General features: G+C 31.2%; 1 protein-coding gene across 3 annotated transcripts in view; it reads right to left on the bottom strand.

The window, feature by feature from the left end:
- Positions 1-5,097: 5,097 nt before the first annotated feature.
- The window catches only part of LOC125867885 (acetyl-CoA acetyltransferase, cytosolic 1), a 934,067-nt gene continuing 921,123 nt past the window's right edge, over positions 5,098-18,041 (bottom strand). The window contains exons 1-15 of one of the 3 annotated variants that reach the window (XM_049548478.1): positions 11,235-11,377; positions 10,331-10,393; positions 9,597-9,695; positions 9,330-9,503; positions 9,095-9,200; positions 8,436-8,574; positions 7,987-8,064; positions 7,827-7,892; positions 7,331-7,416; positions 6,915-7,014; positions 6,701-6,811; positions 6,574-6,615; positions 6,251-6,337; positions 6,030-6,138; positions 5,098-5,295 (exon numbers count right to left, since the gene is read on the bottom strand). In XM_049548478.1, coding sequence (XP_049404435.1) covers positions 6,049-6,138; positions 6,251-6,337; positions 6,574-6,615; positions 6,701-6,811; positions 6,915-7,014; positions 7,331-7,416; positions 7,827-7,892; positions 7,987-8,064; positions 8,436-8,574; positions 9,095-9,200; positions 9,330-9,503; positions 9,597-9,695; positions 10,331-10,367 — 1,215 coding nt within the window. In that variant the 5' untranslated portion in view covers positions 10,368-10,393; positions 11,235-11,377 and the 3' untranslated portion in view covers positions 5,098-5,295; positions 6,030-6,048. Of the gene's footprint in view, positions 5,296-6,029; positions 6,139-6,250; positions 6,338-6,573; positions 6,616-6,700; positions 6,812-6,914; positions 7,015-7,330; positions 7,417-7,826; positions 7,893-7,986; positions 8,065-8,435; positions 8,575-9,094; positions 9,201-9,329; positions 9,504-9,596; positions 9,696-10,330; positions 10,398-11,234; positions 11,378-18,041 lie in introns of those variants that run through there. The other 2 variants (XM_049548480.1, XM_049548479.1) reach the window with 2 other exon arrangements.

Genomic DNA, 18,041 nt, shown 5'->3' on the forward strand with positions numbered 1-18,041 from the left:
CTTTTTTTCGTAATTTGACTCTCAAAAGCATTTTTCCTTAAAATTAAAAAAAAAAACTAGTGAAACACAATTTGCTCATGAAAAACACTTTTCAAATGAATTAGTCAAACACAAATTGCATTTTTCAAAAATATTTTTCTGAAAAACTATTTTTTTTTTAAATGCTTCTGAAAATAAGCAATTTTCAACGGTAATGTCAAACAGACTCCAATATAGATATCACACCTAGGTTTGTTTGGACATGTTAATTTTCACTTTTTTCAATAAAAAATACATTGTTTGAGAAGTGAAATTTTTATAATTGATATATATAAGACTAATTATTATTAGTTATGACATTATTCTTTATCTTTCAATTTTAACATTAAACAGTTACGGGATATAACATTTTGTTAAATTAAAAAAAGTTAGAAAAAGCAGAATATAAATTAACAAACAAATTAAAAATAGTAATGATAATTAATAATAGACATAAAATAAGGAGAGTCATAATAAAAAGAATATTTATTTTCCTTGTTTACATTTGTCTTTCCTCTCACCTGTTAATTGTCTTTCAAAATAGATTTTTTTACAAATTTTTTCTTACTCAATATTTTCTCTATTTTTCTCTCTCATCTCCAAACAGTGGTCATCACTGTATAGAATTTGACATTAATTACAGAAATCTCACCTTTTAGTTTACTTATTACCATTATTCTCTATAAGTTTTACAAATCTCCAAAATCCCTCATTTTCACGCATCAGATTAGTATATCTCGCGCATCAGATTAATGTATCAGCGCATCAGATTAGTGTATCTCACGCATCAGATTGGTATATCATGTATAAAATGTACATCAAATTAGTGTATCATGTATAAAATGTAATGTATCTTACTTAACGATTAGCGTATCTCGCACATCAGATTAATGTATCAGCGCTTATATAATTGTATCCGTTTGAGGGATTTCTGTAATTATAAACTTTTAAGGGATAGATTGTAATTTTACCTTAAAAGTATATGATTTATGTAATTTGCCCTAGAACTTGTCCTTCTAGTTTTATACCAACAAAACGGTAAAAATGATATGAAAATAAAAGGCACAATTTTTAATTTTATACGAAAAGAACTGCATAACATTCTATTAGCAGTGGATAATCTTCTAATATTTTGAAGTCTAAAAAGTCAAATCTATTTATAATTAAAGAGTGTTTACAATTAATTTGTTTGAAGTTGGTATGAATAACCAATGTCACTCTTGGTATGAAATTGATAATCTAAGTTCATGCAATTTATTAATAAAACTGAATAAAAAAATTATTCATTTTTATTATTTATTTATTATTAATATTTTGGTCAATCGTTGAATAAAATGAATTGAAAGGGAAATCATTTCGCCCTTTTTTTTATTTTTTTATTTAATTACACGTCGTTATACAACAAGAATTATTGACAAAAATTCTTATATTTAAATTGTTGAGCTAATAGCCCGTTGTGCGAGCCTCCTACTGGGGGCCCGCTATGCCAAAAGCGAGAGAAACCCCATCCTTCTCTTTCCTTTTTTCGCCCCCATGTCACCACACGGGGGAACATAGGGACGTAAAAAAGGGGATCCTATCAACTTGTTCTAACCTAGGATAATAAGCTCATGAGCTTGGTCTTACTTCACCGTCGAGAAAGGAAAGAAGACTTCCATCTCCAAGTTTAACTCAGACGAGCTTCCTTCTGCCTTTGCACTCGAGGGCCAATCTCCGTCCGGCCCCGAGGAAACCTTTGCACGCCTCCATTACCTTTTGGGAGGCCTACGCCCCATAGAAACTGTCTACCTAAGACTGTCCCTTGGCTTGGTGGTGAATGGTAGACACGCGAGACTCAAAATCTCATGCTAAAGAGCATGGAGGTTCGAGTCCTCGTCAAGGCATAATATTGAGAATGCTCATTGAATGAGCATTCTCAATAAGAGAGCTCGAATCGAATCGGTATATCAATACCGATTCGATCCGAGCTCTTGGAATTGGAATAAATTCGACAGCGGATCGCGAAATCATGGTGATATTCTCTATCTAATGAATGGGGAGTCCTCTTTAAAATCGTCTGCCCGTAACCCAGCAGATAAAGTACATTACATAGTCCAGGGATTGGTGACTTACCCATTCAGTGACTTTGGCACTAGACGTTCCCAAAATGGGGACTAGCCGGATCTGGTGTATCATAAGGGATTTGCTTTTTCTATTGATTCCTGTGGATTGGATAAAAAACAATTCTTGAATGAGGCCAGGGATGAATCGAAAAAGAAATCTTTATTGGTTCTACCTCCTATTTTTTATGAAGAGAATGAATCTTTTTCTCGAAGGATTAGAAAAAAATGGGTCAAGATCTCCTGCTGGAATGATTTGGAAGATCCAAAACCAAAAATAGTGGTATTTGCTAGCAACAACATAATGGAGGCAGTCACTCAATATAGATTGATCCGAAATCTGATTCAAATCCAATATAGTACCTATGGGTACATAAGAAATGTATTGAATCGATTCTTTTTAATGAATAGATCCGATCGCAACTTCAATCTCATTTTTCAATTATTCAACCATTTCATTTTACCAAGTTCAATGTTAGCCAGATTAGTCAACATTTATCTCTTTCGATGCAACAACAAGATCTTATTTGTAACAATTGATTTTGTTGGTTGGTTAATTGGTCACATTTTATTCATGAAATGACTTGGATTGGTATTAGTCAGGATACGGCAAAATCATTCTATTAGATCGAATGAGTACATTCGATCTAATAAGTACCTTGTATTAGAATTGAGAAATTCTATGGCTCGGATCTTTAGTATTCTCTTATTTATTAACCGAAAACTTGTATGAAATTGGTATACTATATATAAAAAAACACAATTACTAGTTACAATTGGTTTGAAATTCACATTATTTCGAACGGATCTGATATGAATCAGTGTTTAATTTTGACATGAAATTGACATAGAATTATACATAATAATAGTAGTATGAAATTGGTATATTGTTAGTTCCTATTAAATAATATTTACATAATAATGGTGTGACGTTATATTCACTCTTGGTATGAAATTGATATAGTATTGACAAAAAATGTGTATGCAATTGGTATACTATTTATATAACAAATACAATTACTAGTTAGAATTGACTTGAAATTGGTATTCTTTTGAAAAAAAAATCTGAAATATATTCGAACATTGACTGAAATTATTATAACAATACTGAACTTTGAATATTACCTTTTACCTCTGTACTATTTAAGAGTATATTTTAAAGATATATATGTGCTCACGTGAACATCATAAATATTGCATCATTATAAATAGTAATGTGTCCACATTGATACATATATACCTTTAAAATACACTATTAAATAGTGCATGGAGGTAAAATATTCTCCATCAAATTTAGTATCGTAACAACAATTTCGATCAAAATTAAAATATTTTACATAGGCTTTTCCCTATTCTTTCGGTACGAATAACCAATATTTACTTTTGGCATGAAATTGACATAGAATTTGCCCTTCTTAGACTTGAAAATTTCGAATCATCTTTCAATGTTGCTCTTTTTTTCAATGGATTCAAAGACTCACCCCTGTTCACATTCTTTGATATTTTTGGAACAAATTGCAGAAGAAAGACGAAAACAACTTCAATTTCAGTTACCAAATACACTTGAATTAACTAGAGCAAAATCTTATTTTTCAATCTCCATTGCTTGTGCAGCTTTAGCTTTGGCTGATGGAGTCATCCCTGTCTTCAATTTTTTCTTCCCAACTTAAAATCCATTTGCACCTTTTTTCTTCTTGTCCTTACCATCCACCTTCATCTTGTTTTATTTTTTTGCTTGTAGCTTCTCTTTCTCTTCTTTTTCCCTCCGAAGCTGTTTTTTCGCTCGACCCAAATAATTTTTCTTCAACATTTTGCTGGTAACGGTGGCCGCTCTAAGATTTTCTTGCTTCTTCTACAAACAATACCTTAAAACCTCATAAAATTTCAATTTTTTTGTTTTAGGTGTATGAAGAACTTTTGCAGGGGTTTTACTTTGAATGGAGAAAAGGAAGAGAATAACAATGGAGAAGTTGAAGCAAAAAAGTAACTATGGATAAACAGAGAAATGTGGGTATGTGGGAGTAGGGGTGGGCTGTGATAATAAGTTAAGAAAATCCTTGAAAAGTCTTAATTAATAATAGTCAATTGATTTTCTCTCATTAATGTTATTTCTCTCACCTATTAATTATAATAATATTATATAATTGATTAATTAATTAATAAATTAAAATGATTTGTTAATACTTGTAATTATTTATAAGTGATAATAAAAAAAAGTAAATATAAAGACTGTAATATTAACCATTAAATCGATGTGTGGAGTGATTTTCCATTTGAAAATGAGCATATTGACCATAAAAATATTCAAATACAGTCCTTTGAACACCCGAAACCTTATTTTCATCTGTTCATTTTTTAATTTACTCTAAAAAAAAATTTTTATAAAATAATCTCATAAAAATTATATTTCATGTTTTTAAAAAGTACATTCAAATTCTAAATATGTATTTCAAAAAATATGAGCAAACACAATTCCAATTTGAAAAATTCAAATTGAAGTGTTCAACCATATTTCGATGTGAAATTTGAATTTTTTTTTATTGTTTTCAAAGTGAAAATGATATTTTTTGTGAGTAATTTGATGCGAAAAAAGTGAACACTTTGTTATTATTTTTCAAATTCTTAAAAAATTTGAAATTTAACATCAAGTTGAATCATGAATTTTTATGGTCAAACATGCAACTCCGGAAAGAAGTGAAAAAATATCTTTGGCCAAACAAACAAGTCCAATTTCTCACTTCAGTCAATAGACATTGCTCTGTATAGTTAAAAGCAACACTTTTATCCAAAAATATAAAAATACACAACTATTTATTTATAAAATTAATTTTTATCAACTTTAGGCGTCTTGTCATAAGATTTGGAAGCCACCAATTAACCTGTATCTTATTCATGTTAAATATAAACGTATCAAATATTTTATCTAACCCGTTTTCGATCCGACTAGCTGCTTGCCACTCCTAATGTATAAGTTGAATAACAAACTCTATAACAACCTTTGGAAACTCTACAACTTTTAGGGAAGTAATCACTATTGCATTTATTTATATGTGAAGAGTACAATTGCTTGAAAGAAGACAGAAAAATTTCACAATCTTCACTGCTTGAAGACACCAACCACTCAATCTAATTAATCCATTGAAGCTCCACCTCTTGTAACTAAGCTTGCAATACTCACCTGCAATCAAATTAGCAACTTACATAAGAAAACATTTGCAAGCAAAATTCTACTTATCGTTCTATTGCTCCGTATAGAAATGAGAGGGGGAAACGATAGAGATGGCACAACGCAATATGATCATAGTGCACAATCACTATTTTCCTTCCTAGAAGTCTAACTCTATGATTTGATTGAAATAGTGAAATTTCAACGTTTGAGAAGCATCAAACATTTGACAACGACTAAGGATATGAGCAACAACTCTCAATGCATGTGGAAGAACGAACAAAGTGTGAATCGTTAAGCTTTGCACCTGAGCTAAACTAATGTTTCATGGTGAATGAGGGGAGAATTGCTAGCTAATAGAGGTGGTTAATTTGTAGGTGCCTAGTTAAAAAATGTATTGTTGATGCTAAAGGTGTTTAGCTATCGGCTAGCATTTCTCCCTGAGCAGATTCCCCTGCTGGATTTTCAAATATATTCATCGAGTTACATACGATTATTACAGAACCACATGAACAATCTAGTTAACATTTTTGTCGCATGGTCATCTCAGTGAGTCTCTTATATTCACTATAAATTCTTCTTGTTCTCACACCACAGCTGTCCCGTTGACACTTTTCAAACATTAATGTCCAATCTATCAACTACATCCTATATAATCCATAAATTTCACTTGAAGTATGGTATGCACTATGCAGAATCATATAGGTAAGATTTCATTCAAATGAATTTCCTATTTTAGGACTTACCAAGGACCAAAGAAATGTATTACATAAGTTCTACAACAAGGGCCGAGGCACCGCCTCCTCCATTGCAAACACCAGCAGCTCCGTATTTGCCATTTTTCTGTCTCAATACCTGCAACATTCCATCGGAAAGATGCAATAATAAACATTTGAAGGCGCCAGTGTTCCTAAGGTTTTGAATTTAACTTTGGTAATAGTAAAGTATTCCGTCTAGTAGTACATACCCCAAGTAGAGTAACCAATATACGAGCTCCACTACATCCAAGAGGATGCCCCAAAGAAACAGCTCCACCATGTACATTAATTTTTTCCTGAAAGAACAATTTGAAAGGATACTTCAAGACCATGATCATTGTTTCTGCGCTAAATTATGTACTGCTAAGCAAATAATAGAAATGTTTTAAGATCCGCCAAACTTGATCTGTATTTGTATGAATGGATAAATCCAAATAGTTTCTCTAAAGAACAGATCCAGTCTAATTTTCTCAAAGTTGAAGAAATTAAGATATTTAGAAGCTCGAGGTAGAGATAGAGAGAGAGCGCTCACTGGATTAAGACCAAGCAGCTTTTGATTTGCAAGAGCTACTACCTGCAAGCAGTGTCTGTTAAGGAAGTATTCAGACAAAAGAAAGAAAGCAAGTTTAAAAGAAATACAAAAAAAAAAAAAGTCATACCGCAAAAGCTTCGTTAATTTCGTAGTAATCAATTTGAGAAGCCTCTAAACCAGCACTTTTGATGGCTTTTGGAATTGCTTTAGCAGGTGAAATTGTAAATAGTTCAGGTTCCTGCACGGTTAGTTGAATTTACACGTCAAGATTGTAAAATTGACAGACATGCCCAAGTGAAAACAAAAACTTGTACATACTCCAGATTCATAGATAAAAGTACCTGTGCAGCATCTGCATATCCTGAGATCTTAGCAATCACGTCTAGTCCAAGTTTTACAGCTTTCTCTCCACTTACTAAGACCAGTGCGGCAGCACCATCACTGTAAAGGGAAATAATTCACTTGCCAATTAATTTTGAAAAAATTTCAAAAACCAGTTATTTCTAATGGATTATAAGAATTGAAGAAATCAGATACTCCTGAGGCAGGTCGAAGATGACATAAAACTACCAATCGCTACAGCCCTAAGGATGCAATGAAGAACTGTACTTTTTTTTTTTTTGAGGAACCGTAACAGATATACTACTTTCGCTATAATTACAAAAGGATAAAATGCATTTAAATTTAGGGTAACACACAACATATTTATAAATGAAAGAATTCAAAGAAAAGGAAATGGTGCATGTAACTCACAAACCTTATGCTAGAAGCGTTACCAGCAGTCACAGTACCATCTTTTTCCTTGAAGCTTGGTCGGAGTTTCCTCAATTTTGCGCCATCAAACTGGCAAGACAGAACAAAATACATGAGAAATGTAAAGCTGACAGCGTTGAAGTTCTATGGCTGGATATATAGGCGTTGTAAAATCTCTGTTGATGTATGTTTAACCTATTTTAACTACCAAGAAAACAAAGTCGTCCCTTTGATCCTCGGGTATTTGAAAGGCATATACTGGCATACTGCACTCGAAAATAAATTCATTCCCTTCTTCAGGTCAAAAAAATGATGCTTGTATTGATACAAAATTTCGCATTCAATTTTCAGAAAATAACTCTTTTTGTTTGCATTCCCATGCGCTCGTCATACTTGATTAGGTTCTTGTGTTGGTAAATTCATTGAACCACCTCAAGGGAAGATGTAAAGGACAAAGACATCTATGGTATTTAAGTTTTGCTTGCAGTATATGTACTCACCTTTCCGGGACCTTCATCCTTATCAACAATGGTGGATGGTTTTCCTCTTCCACCGGGGACTTCAACCTGAAATTGCCCGGAAAATCATTTAAAAGGGTGCACGGAACATTTTTACTTTAGCTATGAGCTATCTATAGCATCGAAGATTTAGTTGTTTTACCGGCACAATCTCCCATGTGAAAGCACCAGCTTCCTGTGCAGCAATGCCACGTTCAAAACTTTGAACTGCAAAGTTATCCTGCAAAAATATTGTTCAGACATAAGCACTTAACTCCTCTTTTTGTTTTTGGAAAGGAAAAGATTGGCCAGACATGCAAACACTTGATAACAAAAGGATGGAACATAGAAATGAGAGAATGGTAGTTTTTCCACAAACGAATAGTGTGATAAACAAGTGACAAAAGAACATAAAGTCGGAATTGTCCAACTTTACGAAACACAGAGAGAGGGAGGAGATGCAGTGTATCACTTGAATCTTTTGTCACAAAAACATCTTTAAATGGTAGAATCGACAACGAAACGCCAAAAACAGTATGCCAGTGTACATCAAAGTCAAATAATGGTTATTGAAGCTATATTATTCACATAAAAAGAAATGTGAAGACAAACCTGATCCTCTCTTGTGATTTTGTGATTCTCAGCACATATTTCAGCACAAACTCCCATACCACAATCATTGTAGACATCCGTCAAACCATCTTTAAGCATTCCATCAACAAGACTATCATGACCTAGACGAGATCCCTTCCTGCAAGGGTGCCAGTTTAGGCCATTAATGAATTGAAGAACAATGTTGATCAGAAGTAGTAAAAAACAAGAACAGAAGTGGGGAGCGACAAGTCTACCACATGGAACAAACTATATGCAATATAAGACCCTGGGGGGAAGGGGGAAGATCCAAAGTGCACATAGTGGAAAGAGAGAAGATCTTGGAAATGACCAAAGCGAAAACATGGAATATTAGAAGTGAAAGGAAAAGAAAGTTAAAACAGCAACACAGGCTCGCTGTTTGAGTGTTCATTAAGTTCGTCGTTACACGTAAGAATAGGACATATTCATGCTAAGATCAAACAAAGGGAGCATGGGCATTAACATTACAATGAATCGTCCCCAAATAGGTATACGACAAACAATTAGGAAAAAGCCATTTAATCTCCTTAAAGTTGTGAATTCAGTAAATTCTTTCCTCTCTTGCTCTCTTTCGCTGAGGGGGAAGGAGGGTGGAAACCTTAAGTCTGAATGGTGCTAAACTTTTGAAGAAAATAAACCTTGCTTCTGCAAAATACTTGGGGACATTAGACATGTTTTCCATTCCACCAGCCACAACAACATCATTGATGCCCAACTGTATACTTTGTGCTGCAAGCATAGTTGCTGCAAAGATATATATAGTAGCATTAAGTTACAAACAAGTCACGTCTCTTGGCCCTTATAGCATTTATATAAATGGGGATAAGGGTTCTCTAGGAAATGATCTACTTATTGCAACTCGACGGTGCACACCTTTCATTCCAGATGCACAAACTTTGTTGACGGTAGTACAAATCACTGTATTGGGTAGTCCTGCACCCAATGCTGCTTGTCTAGCTGGAGCCTGCCCCAAGTTTGCACTGAGGACATTGCCAAAGAAAACTTCTTCGACAAGTGACGGGTCAACATTTGCTCTCTTGATAGCACCTAAAGTTGCATTAAAAAGAGAGATCACTCTATGCCATTTGACAATGATTCTCTATAATGAACAAATTATGTCAAATTAGTGTAGAGTTTTACCAGCAATTGCAATTGATCCAAGTTTAGTCGCTGAAACTGATGAAAGAGAACCAAGGAAGCCACCCATCGGGGTACGGGCAACACCAACAACACAAACATCTGTTCAACAAAAGCATTAAAAATTAAGCAATAATGAAAAACTAAAATCTAAGGAACGTTGTGGTCCTAAAACAGAAAGCAAAAATGTAAATAAGCCTGCTTTTGGTGTCAATTTTATCAGAAAAAGGGAAAACGACAAGCAAATGGTACGAGGAAAAACACTTAATGAAAAAGAAGCTGTTTCTAGGCATTGGATCTCCAGTAGAAACGTCATAATTCAGGTAAAGAAAAAGATGTACTTGCAAAATTTTGACTCTCTAAGATAACAAACATCAAAAGGGCATTTCCACTCTAAAGGTCTTAACTACGAATGCATAATTTGAAAATTTCCACATTTATGATACAAAAGTAAACACTGATTTAATAATATTCTTGAAACATAAATATAAAACTAAAGTTACATCCAACAATTACTTTTAGTTTTAAAGAAAAGCTCAGACAACAAAAACTGAACAAAGTACTCATCTATCTACATGTGCTTCGCTTCACTCCTCGACTGGCGTGAAGACCTATTTCTTATCATGCGATCTTTTAACAACGGTAAACAAAAGCAACAAGAGAAGTGGCTCACATTGAAATTACAATAGTTCGATGCTGAAATATAAAGAAATGAGCAAAAAGAACAAATGCGTTACCTCTAGGCTTGATTGATTCTGCAGTTGCTGGAGCCATCGTGAGTGATATATGTGAATAGTAATCTGTTTTCACCCAAAACAAATAAGAATTCTCTCTATACACAATTATTAATATGTAAAGAAATACAACAACATACTCAATGAAATCCCACAAATTGGGCGTAGGTGGAACAGAAAATTTAGCTACTTCTTAAGGCTATTAAATTCCAATATCTTCTCGCCTCAGCAGCCTGATATCTAGGGCCATCCCCTTTTGGCAGAAAATTGCACCATTTAAACATTGGTTAAAATTATTTTTTATGTAATAAATAATAGACGTTGAACTCCTTTAGCTTCTTCTTGTGTTTAATTTCTATATTTTGAATCTCTCAATGAGAATCCTAGCTCCGCCATTGCAGCCAATATTATTATCATATACTCTATAGTAAAGGTTACTGATGTCTATCATAAACAACCTCTCAACTTAGGTGTTTAAAATCTACGTATACACTATCCTCACCAAACCCCACTTATGAAATTACACCGCATATGTTGTCATAGTAAACGTTATTTATGACACTCTAAATTGATTTTCCTATTTATTTTTAAAAAATTGTGCCTTTCTTTATGCTTGTCCTCTTTCTACAGGATCTATATTACTACTTATTATCATCTCTCTATCGTTCCAATTTTATCAAAAATGTAGCAGACATAACATGAGCTAAAACAAGCTTGAGAATAGAAAAGTGGAAACAAATTCAAAAAAAAAAAAAAAAATCTAAAGAAATAAGATATTAGATCCAAAAAATGATGAACAGAAAGTTAATTGATTTAAAAATACCTTAGGTATCAGATCTAATGAACAAATAAAGAATTGAAAAATTGAAGAAATATTAAGAAATGAAATTGCATGTTGGAAAAATACCTGTATAATTAAAGTTTGGTAGGTGAAACAGAAGAGATTAAAGAGTATGATATGCAAATCCAACAGAAGCGGGAGACTATTTATATACAAACAAAGGGGTGCCGGAGGGAGAAGACAAACGTGGGTATTTTTTTCGATGCTCTAACTTTTGTCTTTTTTTTAATACACACCGTTTTTCTAACGTTATAAAATTAAATTATTAAAAAAATTATAAATTAAAATTATTCTCAGACATAACATAGCTGACAATTATGATCTTAACTTTTGGTGTACACAAGTGGATACTTAAATTTGTATAAAATTGAACATAGACATATCTGTCATATATGACATCCTTCATGGTAATTTTGCATCCTACGTGTATTATGTCATGTAGGACACATGTATTACTTGTTCAATTTTATACAAATTTAAGTATCTACTTGTGCACATTGAAAATCGAAAGGCATAAATGTCAGTTAAAGCCAAGTTAAAGGGCATATGATTAAAAAATAGTTTAAAATATTAAGTAAAGTTGATATAGCTCTAAGGCATAACACATAAATGTGTCATTTAACTTAGTCTCATTATACATATATAACCTCTAATTTTGAGTGTGCATAAATAAACACGTAAACATGTATAAGGTTGAACAAGTACACACGAGTCTTACGTTTTATTCAGGGGGTTCGAAAAATAAAAATATAAACGTGTGAATAAGCTAACAAAATACAATTTCAAGAAAGTACTAGTATATAGTTTATAAGTACAAAAAATCAGTATGGTTAGCAGAGACCTTTTAGCACGTTTGTATTTTCTTGGGTTTAAAAATCTACTCTTTTTTTAAAAAAAAAAAAAAAAGCGTGAAAGATTGGACTAAATGAAGAGAAGGTAAAAAAAAAAGGGAAAAGGACCAAAAATATCCCTGAACCCTGAAGTATAGGAAAAGGTCTAAAAATACCTTCCATCCATCTTTTGGTCTAAAAATACCCTTCTACTCATCTTTTTGGTCTAAAATTACCCTTTCATCCACCTTTTTGCTCACTTATACCCTTGCAACTAACAACCCTCTCTCTTTTTTTTTTAAATACTTATTATGTGTCATTTTCTTATTGAATGAAATAAAAATCCACCTCTATTAATTTTTTCCCATAATTTATCCAAATCAAAACGATATACTTTTCAAGATCCAAAAAATATATTTTTTTAAATCTAGTCATTTCTATTTTCTATAGGTTTTTTCCAAAAAAAAAATTGTTTTAGATAATTAAAATATTTTTAAAAATATTAGTCATGCCACAATTAAAGGGACATAATATATTAATATAAATCCTAAAAAAAGGTTGTTTCAGTTGGTGCACCAGTCCAAGATTTGATCACTAATGATGCGGACGACAAGATTATTAGTCAAAAAAAATTAAATGATCTTTTTTTTTAAAAAAAAGAAGATAGATATTTTTTTAGGATTTATATTAATATATTATGTCCCTGTAATTGTAGCATGACTAGTATTTTTTAAAATATTTTAACTATCTAATTTTTTTTGGAAAAAAGCTATAGAAAATAGAAATTATTAGATTTAAAAATATATATTTTTTGGATCTTGAAAAGATATATTGTTTTGATTTGGATAAATTATGGGAAAACATTAATAGAGGTGGATTGTTATTTCATTCAATAAGAAAATGACACATAATAAGTATTTTAAAAAAAGAGAGAAGGTTGTTAGTTGTAAGGGTATAACTGAGCAAAAAGGTGGATGGAAGGGTAATTTTAGACAAAAAAAGATTAGTAGAGGGTATTTTTAGACCAAAAGATGGATGGATGGTATTTTTAGACCTTTTCCTATACTTTAGGGATATTTTTGGCCCTTTTCCGAAAAAAAAGATGACCACAGTGGGATTCAAATCTGGGACGTGAGGATCAATCTAAGAGGCTATTTATCAATACACTACAACTTACTTCTTGTTTATAAGTAGGTTCAAAATTACAATATCTACATAAATTCAAAAAATTTACTTTATATATAGTGTAATTTTTTGTTAAGGGGGTTCGGGTGAACCTCTGAAGACCATGTGAGTCTGCTCCTGTGTAAGACACAAATTGTCACGTAGGACGTGTATGTCCATTTGTTTAATTTTATATAAATTTATATGTCTACTTATGGACCCCAAAATTGAAGGACATAAATATAAAATAAGATCACGTTAAAAGACCATTATGCCTATATATATTTCTAATTATATGGCAAATGACCTTTAATTTGCAAGATGCTCCTTGTCGATATAAAATAGTTTCGAAGACAAGCCATTAAGAGGAATCTCTATATATATCTCAAGTGCTAAAACTTGTAAATTGGGTGGTATCTATGCACATCTAGCCAGTTCATGCTATATACAAATATGAGAACAAAAACTAAGAAAATATGTCCAATAATTAAAACAATTCTTTTATTTATACTGGTGTCCTTTTATCATATATTTTATGTATATTTTTTTAAAAAAAATAGATCAACAATAAATTAGTTGGATAAACAGTTCTTTAGTCTTTTTGGATGACTTAATTGGCTTGGAGGATGGTCATCCACACAGATGATTCGGGATAGATCCCCCTCAATGTCTTCTGAGTTGAGCATGTCGCATAAGGGCTTGCCTAGTACTGTTTACATCTCATGTATGGTTTGCATGCTATTACACAGTGAAGAATTTATCCAGTGCTCACCCAAAGGGCAAAAATTGTGACAGATTATAGTGACTGTGGATTATCTTGGGGTTCCAAAAAAATAGTTCTTTAGGTCAATTCTTTTAAGGTTTTTGGTACATTCAAAAGGATTTTTAGAATATATCTTATAAGGTCCATAAAATGCAAAAAAAATAAATAAAAAAAGATGAAAAAATCTTAATAATTGTACCACACCATATAAATTTATAATGACATCAACCTGATGACGATAATAAATAAAAGAATAATAGTATTTCACGCTGAATAACTTATTGCCATTGAGCATATTATAAATGAGTGACCTTATAATGAAGCTGCCCTCTCTGACTAACGCACACCAAGCGGCTGTGTTAGGCAGGTTAGAAAAACTTACCCCACACACCACAGTAATTTTTTATAATGGAATTTGGGTCCGAAAAATTATATGTAGATCTTATTTTTATATATACAGGTTAAAAATTCTGTTTTATAATAGATCCTGGGATTAAACGAGAAGTTACTAATTCGGAGCAAAATTGTAAGAAAATATAAACGCAAAGTATCAAAGCATAAAGTAAATGAAGCAATAGATAGCAGACATACTGAAAAATAAGAATTACGCGATTACTATATTAATAATACTGCGGGAAGAATATGGCCTGGCTAGCCCAGTCTCTCCTCCACCAAATTAAAAGGTGACAACATTTAGCTACTTATTAATCTTCAATCTCCACATCTTTCTATTTAAAGTTATGTTCTCTGTAAATAGTTGAATAACTTGATACGTATACAAATATTTTTGTTTCCTATTTAATGATTCAAATTGAGATTAGCTAGTATATGATAAGAATTTGAAAAGCATTACGTATTACCTAATTTAACCTTGAATGTTCGTCAAACATATAATAATCAATGTGATAATGATGATTTAAATTTATTTGTTGAATTTAAAATAAAGAAAATAGTACACATAAAAGAGAATATTATAATCGTAACATTTAATTAGATTAAAAAAGACTTTCTTCTTTTCCAATTTTTTATCTATTGAATGAAGTTAATATTTTCTCTTAACAATTGCTTCAACAATTATTTTTTTCAAAATTAAGATTAATACAACTGAAGTTGAGCGTCGACATGTCGTCTGTCGATGTATGCTTCCTTCATAGTAAGCTACTTGGCTTATTGGTTAAAGGTTGTCATTTTATGTGAAAGATCTCTAAATCGAACTGAGGCAACATCCTATTTTTATTATTGTTTTTAACGTCTTTTGTTTTATCTGAAGCTTGGACTTTTTATCCCTACTTTATCTTTTCATTACCTTACTTGTTATCACAATTTGCGACAAATTCATTAGTATATTTTAAGTCCTTTTTAGTAAATTATTTTGAGAACTCTGTGATATATAGCTTTTGGTGTGTCAACTCATTTACTCATTTGTAGTTTTTTGATCGCCTCAGTTCAAATTTCTCCTTCCTTTATACACTCTCATTAATTTAAGTGTATATCTCATCATTAATCTTTTTTTGTTACTCATTTACTCATCATTCATAGTTGATTAGAATTAGTGATGCAGTTCTTATAAAATAATTTATGTATAGTTAGTTATTAAAATTCAATTATTTATGTATTAGTTATTCATATTTTAGTGATTTCATTTTCTGTCTTATAAAATAATATATACGTATATGTATTATCCATGATGTTGTAAATTATTTTTTTTTATTTAATTGTCCAAAATTTTATCATATTTTATTGTTATTAACTAAGTAATATGGCTCAGTATTTTATAATTTCTCGGTCTTTTTTTATTATAAATTATATATCTTTTATTTCTAATGTTAATCTTAGATAGTTAATATTGTAGTAGAAAAAAAGTAATACATTATATTTAAGAAATTAGAAGTATAGTAAATAAAAATTATGAATTTTAAATAATATATAGTGATTGAGCCCGAACACGGGGTTTTCCCTTTTCTATAATATACTAGATAGTTTTTGTCCGTGCTAAGCACGGGCCCAACATTTTAAATTTTGATATAATTTTGTTTATTTATATTTACTTTAGAAATGTGATAAAACATTGAAATAGCAATAAATACTTTTAAATAAGCATAATTTAAAAGAACATAACTTCCGCCATTTATTGAAGAAAACAATTGGAGTACATTATCATTTTGATCAATAATGTTGGTAGAAAAATTGCCAAGCTTGATAAAAATATATTTGAATACTTATTGTACGTATTACATGTATTCATACAAAAGCAAGCAAATCAAGCAAATCATCAATGTAAATTTTCCAAATCAGTCACAATATTTATTTGACAAAATCAAAATTTGATATTTTTATTGTGTCTCTTAAATTGTCGAGAGCATTATGTATTTATGTTAATATAAATGTCTATTTGATTATATCATTCATATAAGACACCGTTTTTTTGAATTAGCATTTTTCCAATGATGAGTCTTCTCCATCAAATAAACCAACATCCTCACAAGAGAACATAAAAAAATTCACATAAGAATAGAGAACAGCAACAAACAAAAATGTTGACATGGGTAATAATTTTCAATACTTCCATTTCACAACAACAAACTTAGAAAATCATACAATATCCACATAGAAAACGTTAAAAATATTTTCATTTCAATTCTCATGAATATATCATAAATCATTATACCCTATTACCCTTGACCGTTCACTTCTTCACTTCTTCAACGTCGACATACACCTTAATTAATACTCCATCCGTTTTTAAAAAAAATATATCTTTTCAATCTTATGGTCCTAAAATAAAATTATATCAAATATATAAAAATATTTTTTAATCTCATGATCTTAAATATGTTCAAAAAAGGAAATTTGATCATTTTGTTCGAAAGAGACTGAGAGGAACATAGAACATTCTTTTTTAAAAAGAAAGGAGTATTATTATAAGGTCGTTGATTTCTTCAAATCTTCAACAATACAAACCTTAATTAATATTTCAGCCAAAGAGTCTAACCAAAGATCTCAATGGACTTGACATCAATTGAGAATGGATTGAACATGCTGCTACTTCGTTCATCGCCGAAGATTTTTTATATTAGTGACATTTTCACTGAGCTTTTGAGGATTTTTTTGTGTTTGCTTGGTTCTTTACTTGCTTTTCAATTTTGATGGTTGATGGAAGAGGACCTGATGGTTATTTATAGCTTCTTAGAGGAATGTTTAACACTTTCTCCATACTTCTAAGTTCTATCCATTAAAATATTTTTAGAGCTAAGTAGATACTTTCAGAAGCAGATGTGTAGATTATTCCGGATAAATCTAGCTAGGTCCATCACACAATGAACTCTGAACATTGGGCTTCTACTGGATCAATTTTATCGATCGTCTTAACCTTCTAGACGTAATTATTTGGGTGAATGTTTTTTACTCCCTNCAAACTTAGAAAATCATACAATATCCACATAGAAAACGTTAAAAATATTGTCATTTCAATTCTCATGAATATATCATAAATCATTATACCCTATTACCCTTCACTTCTCACTTCTTCACTTCTTCAACGTCGACATACACCTTAATTAATACTCCATCCGTTTTTTAAAAAAATATATCTTTTCAATCTTATGATCCTAAAATAAAATTATATCAAATATACAAAAATATTTTTTAATCTCATGATCTTAAATATGTTCGAAAAAGGAAATTTGATCATTTTGTTCAAAAGAGACTGAGAGGAACGTAGAACATTCTTTTTTAAAAAGAAAGGAGTATTATTATAAGGTCGTTGATTTCTTCAAATCTTCAACAATACAAACCTTAATTAATATTTCAGCCAAAGAGTCTAACCAAAGATCTCAATGGACTTGACATCAATTGAGAATGGATTGAACATGCTGCTACTTCGTTCATCGCCGAAGATTTTTTATATTAGTGACATTTTCACTGAGCTTTTGAGGATTTTTTTGTGTTTGCTTGGTTCTTTACTTGCTTTTCAATTTTGATGGTTGATGGAAGAGGACCTGATGGTTATTTATAGCTTCTTAGAGGAATGTTTAACACTTTCTCCATACTTCTAAGTTCTATCCATTAAAATATTTTTAGAGCTAAGTAGATACTTTCAGAAGCAGATGTGTAGAT

This window comes from Solanum stenotomum, chromosome 6 (genome assembly GCF_019186545.1).
Source record: "Solanum stenotomum isolate F172 chromosome 6, ASM1918654v1, whole genome shotgun sequence".
In the NCBI taxonomy this organism is placed as follows: Eukaryota; Viridiplantae; Streptophyta; class Magnoliopsida; order Solanales; family Solanaceae; genus Solanum; species Solanum stenotomum.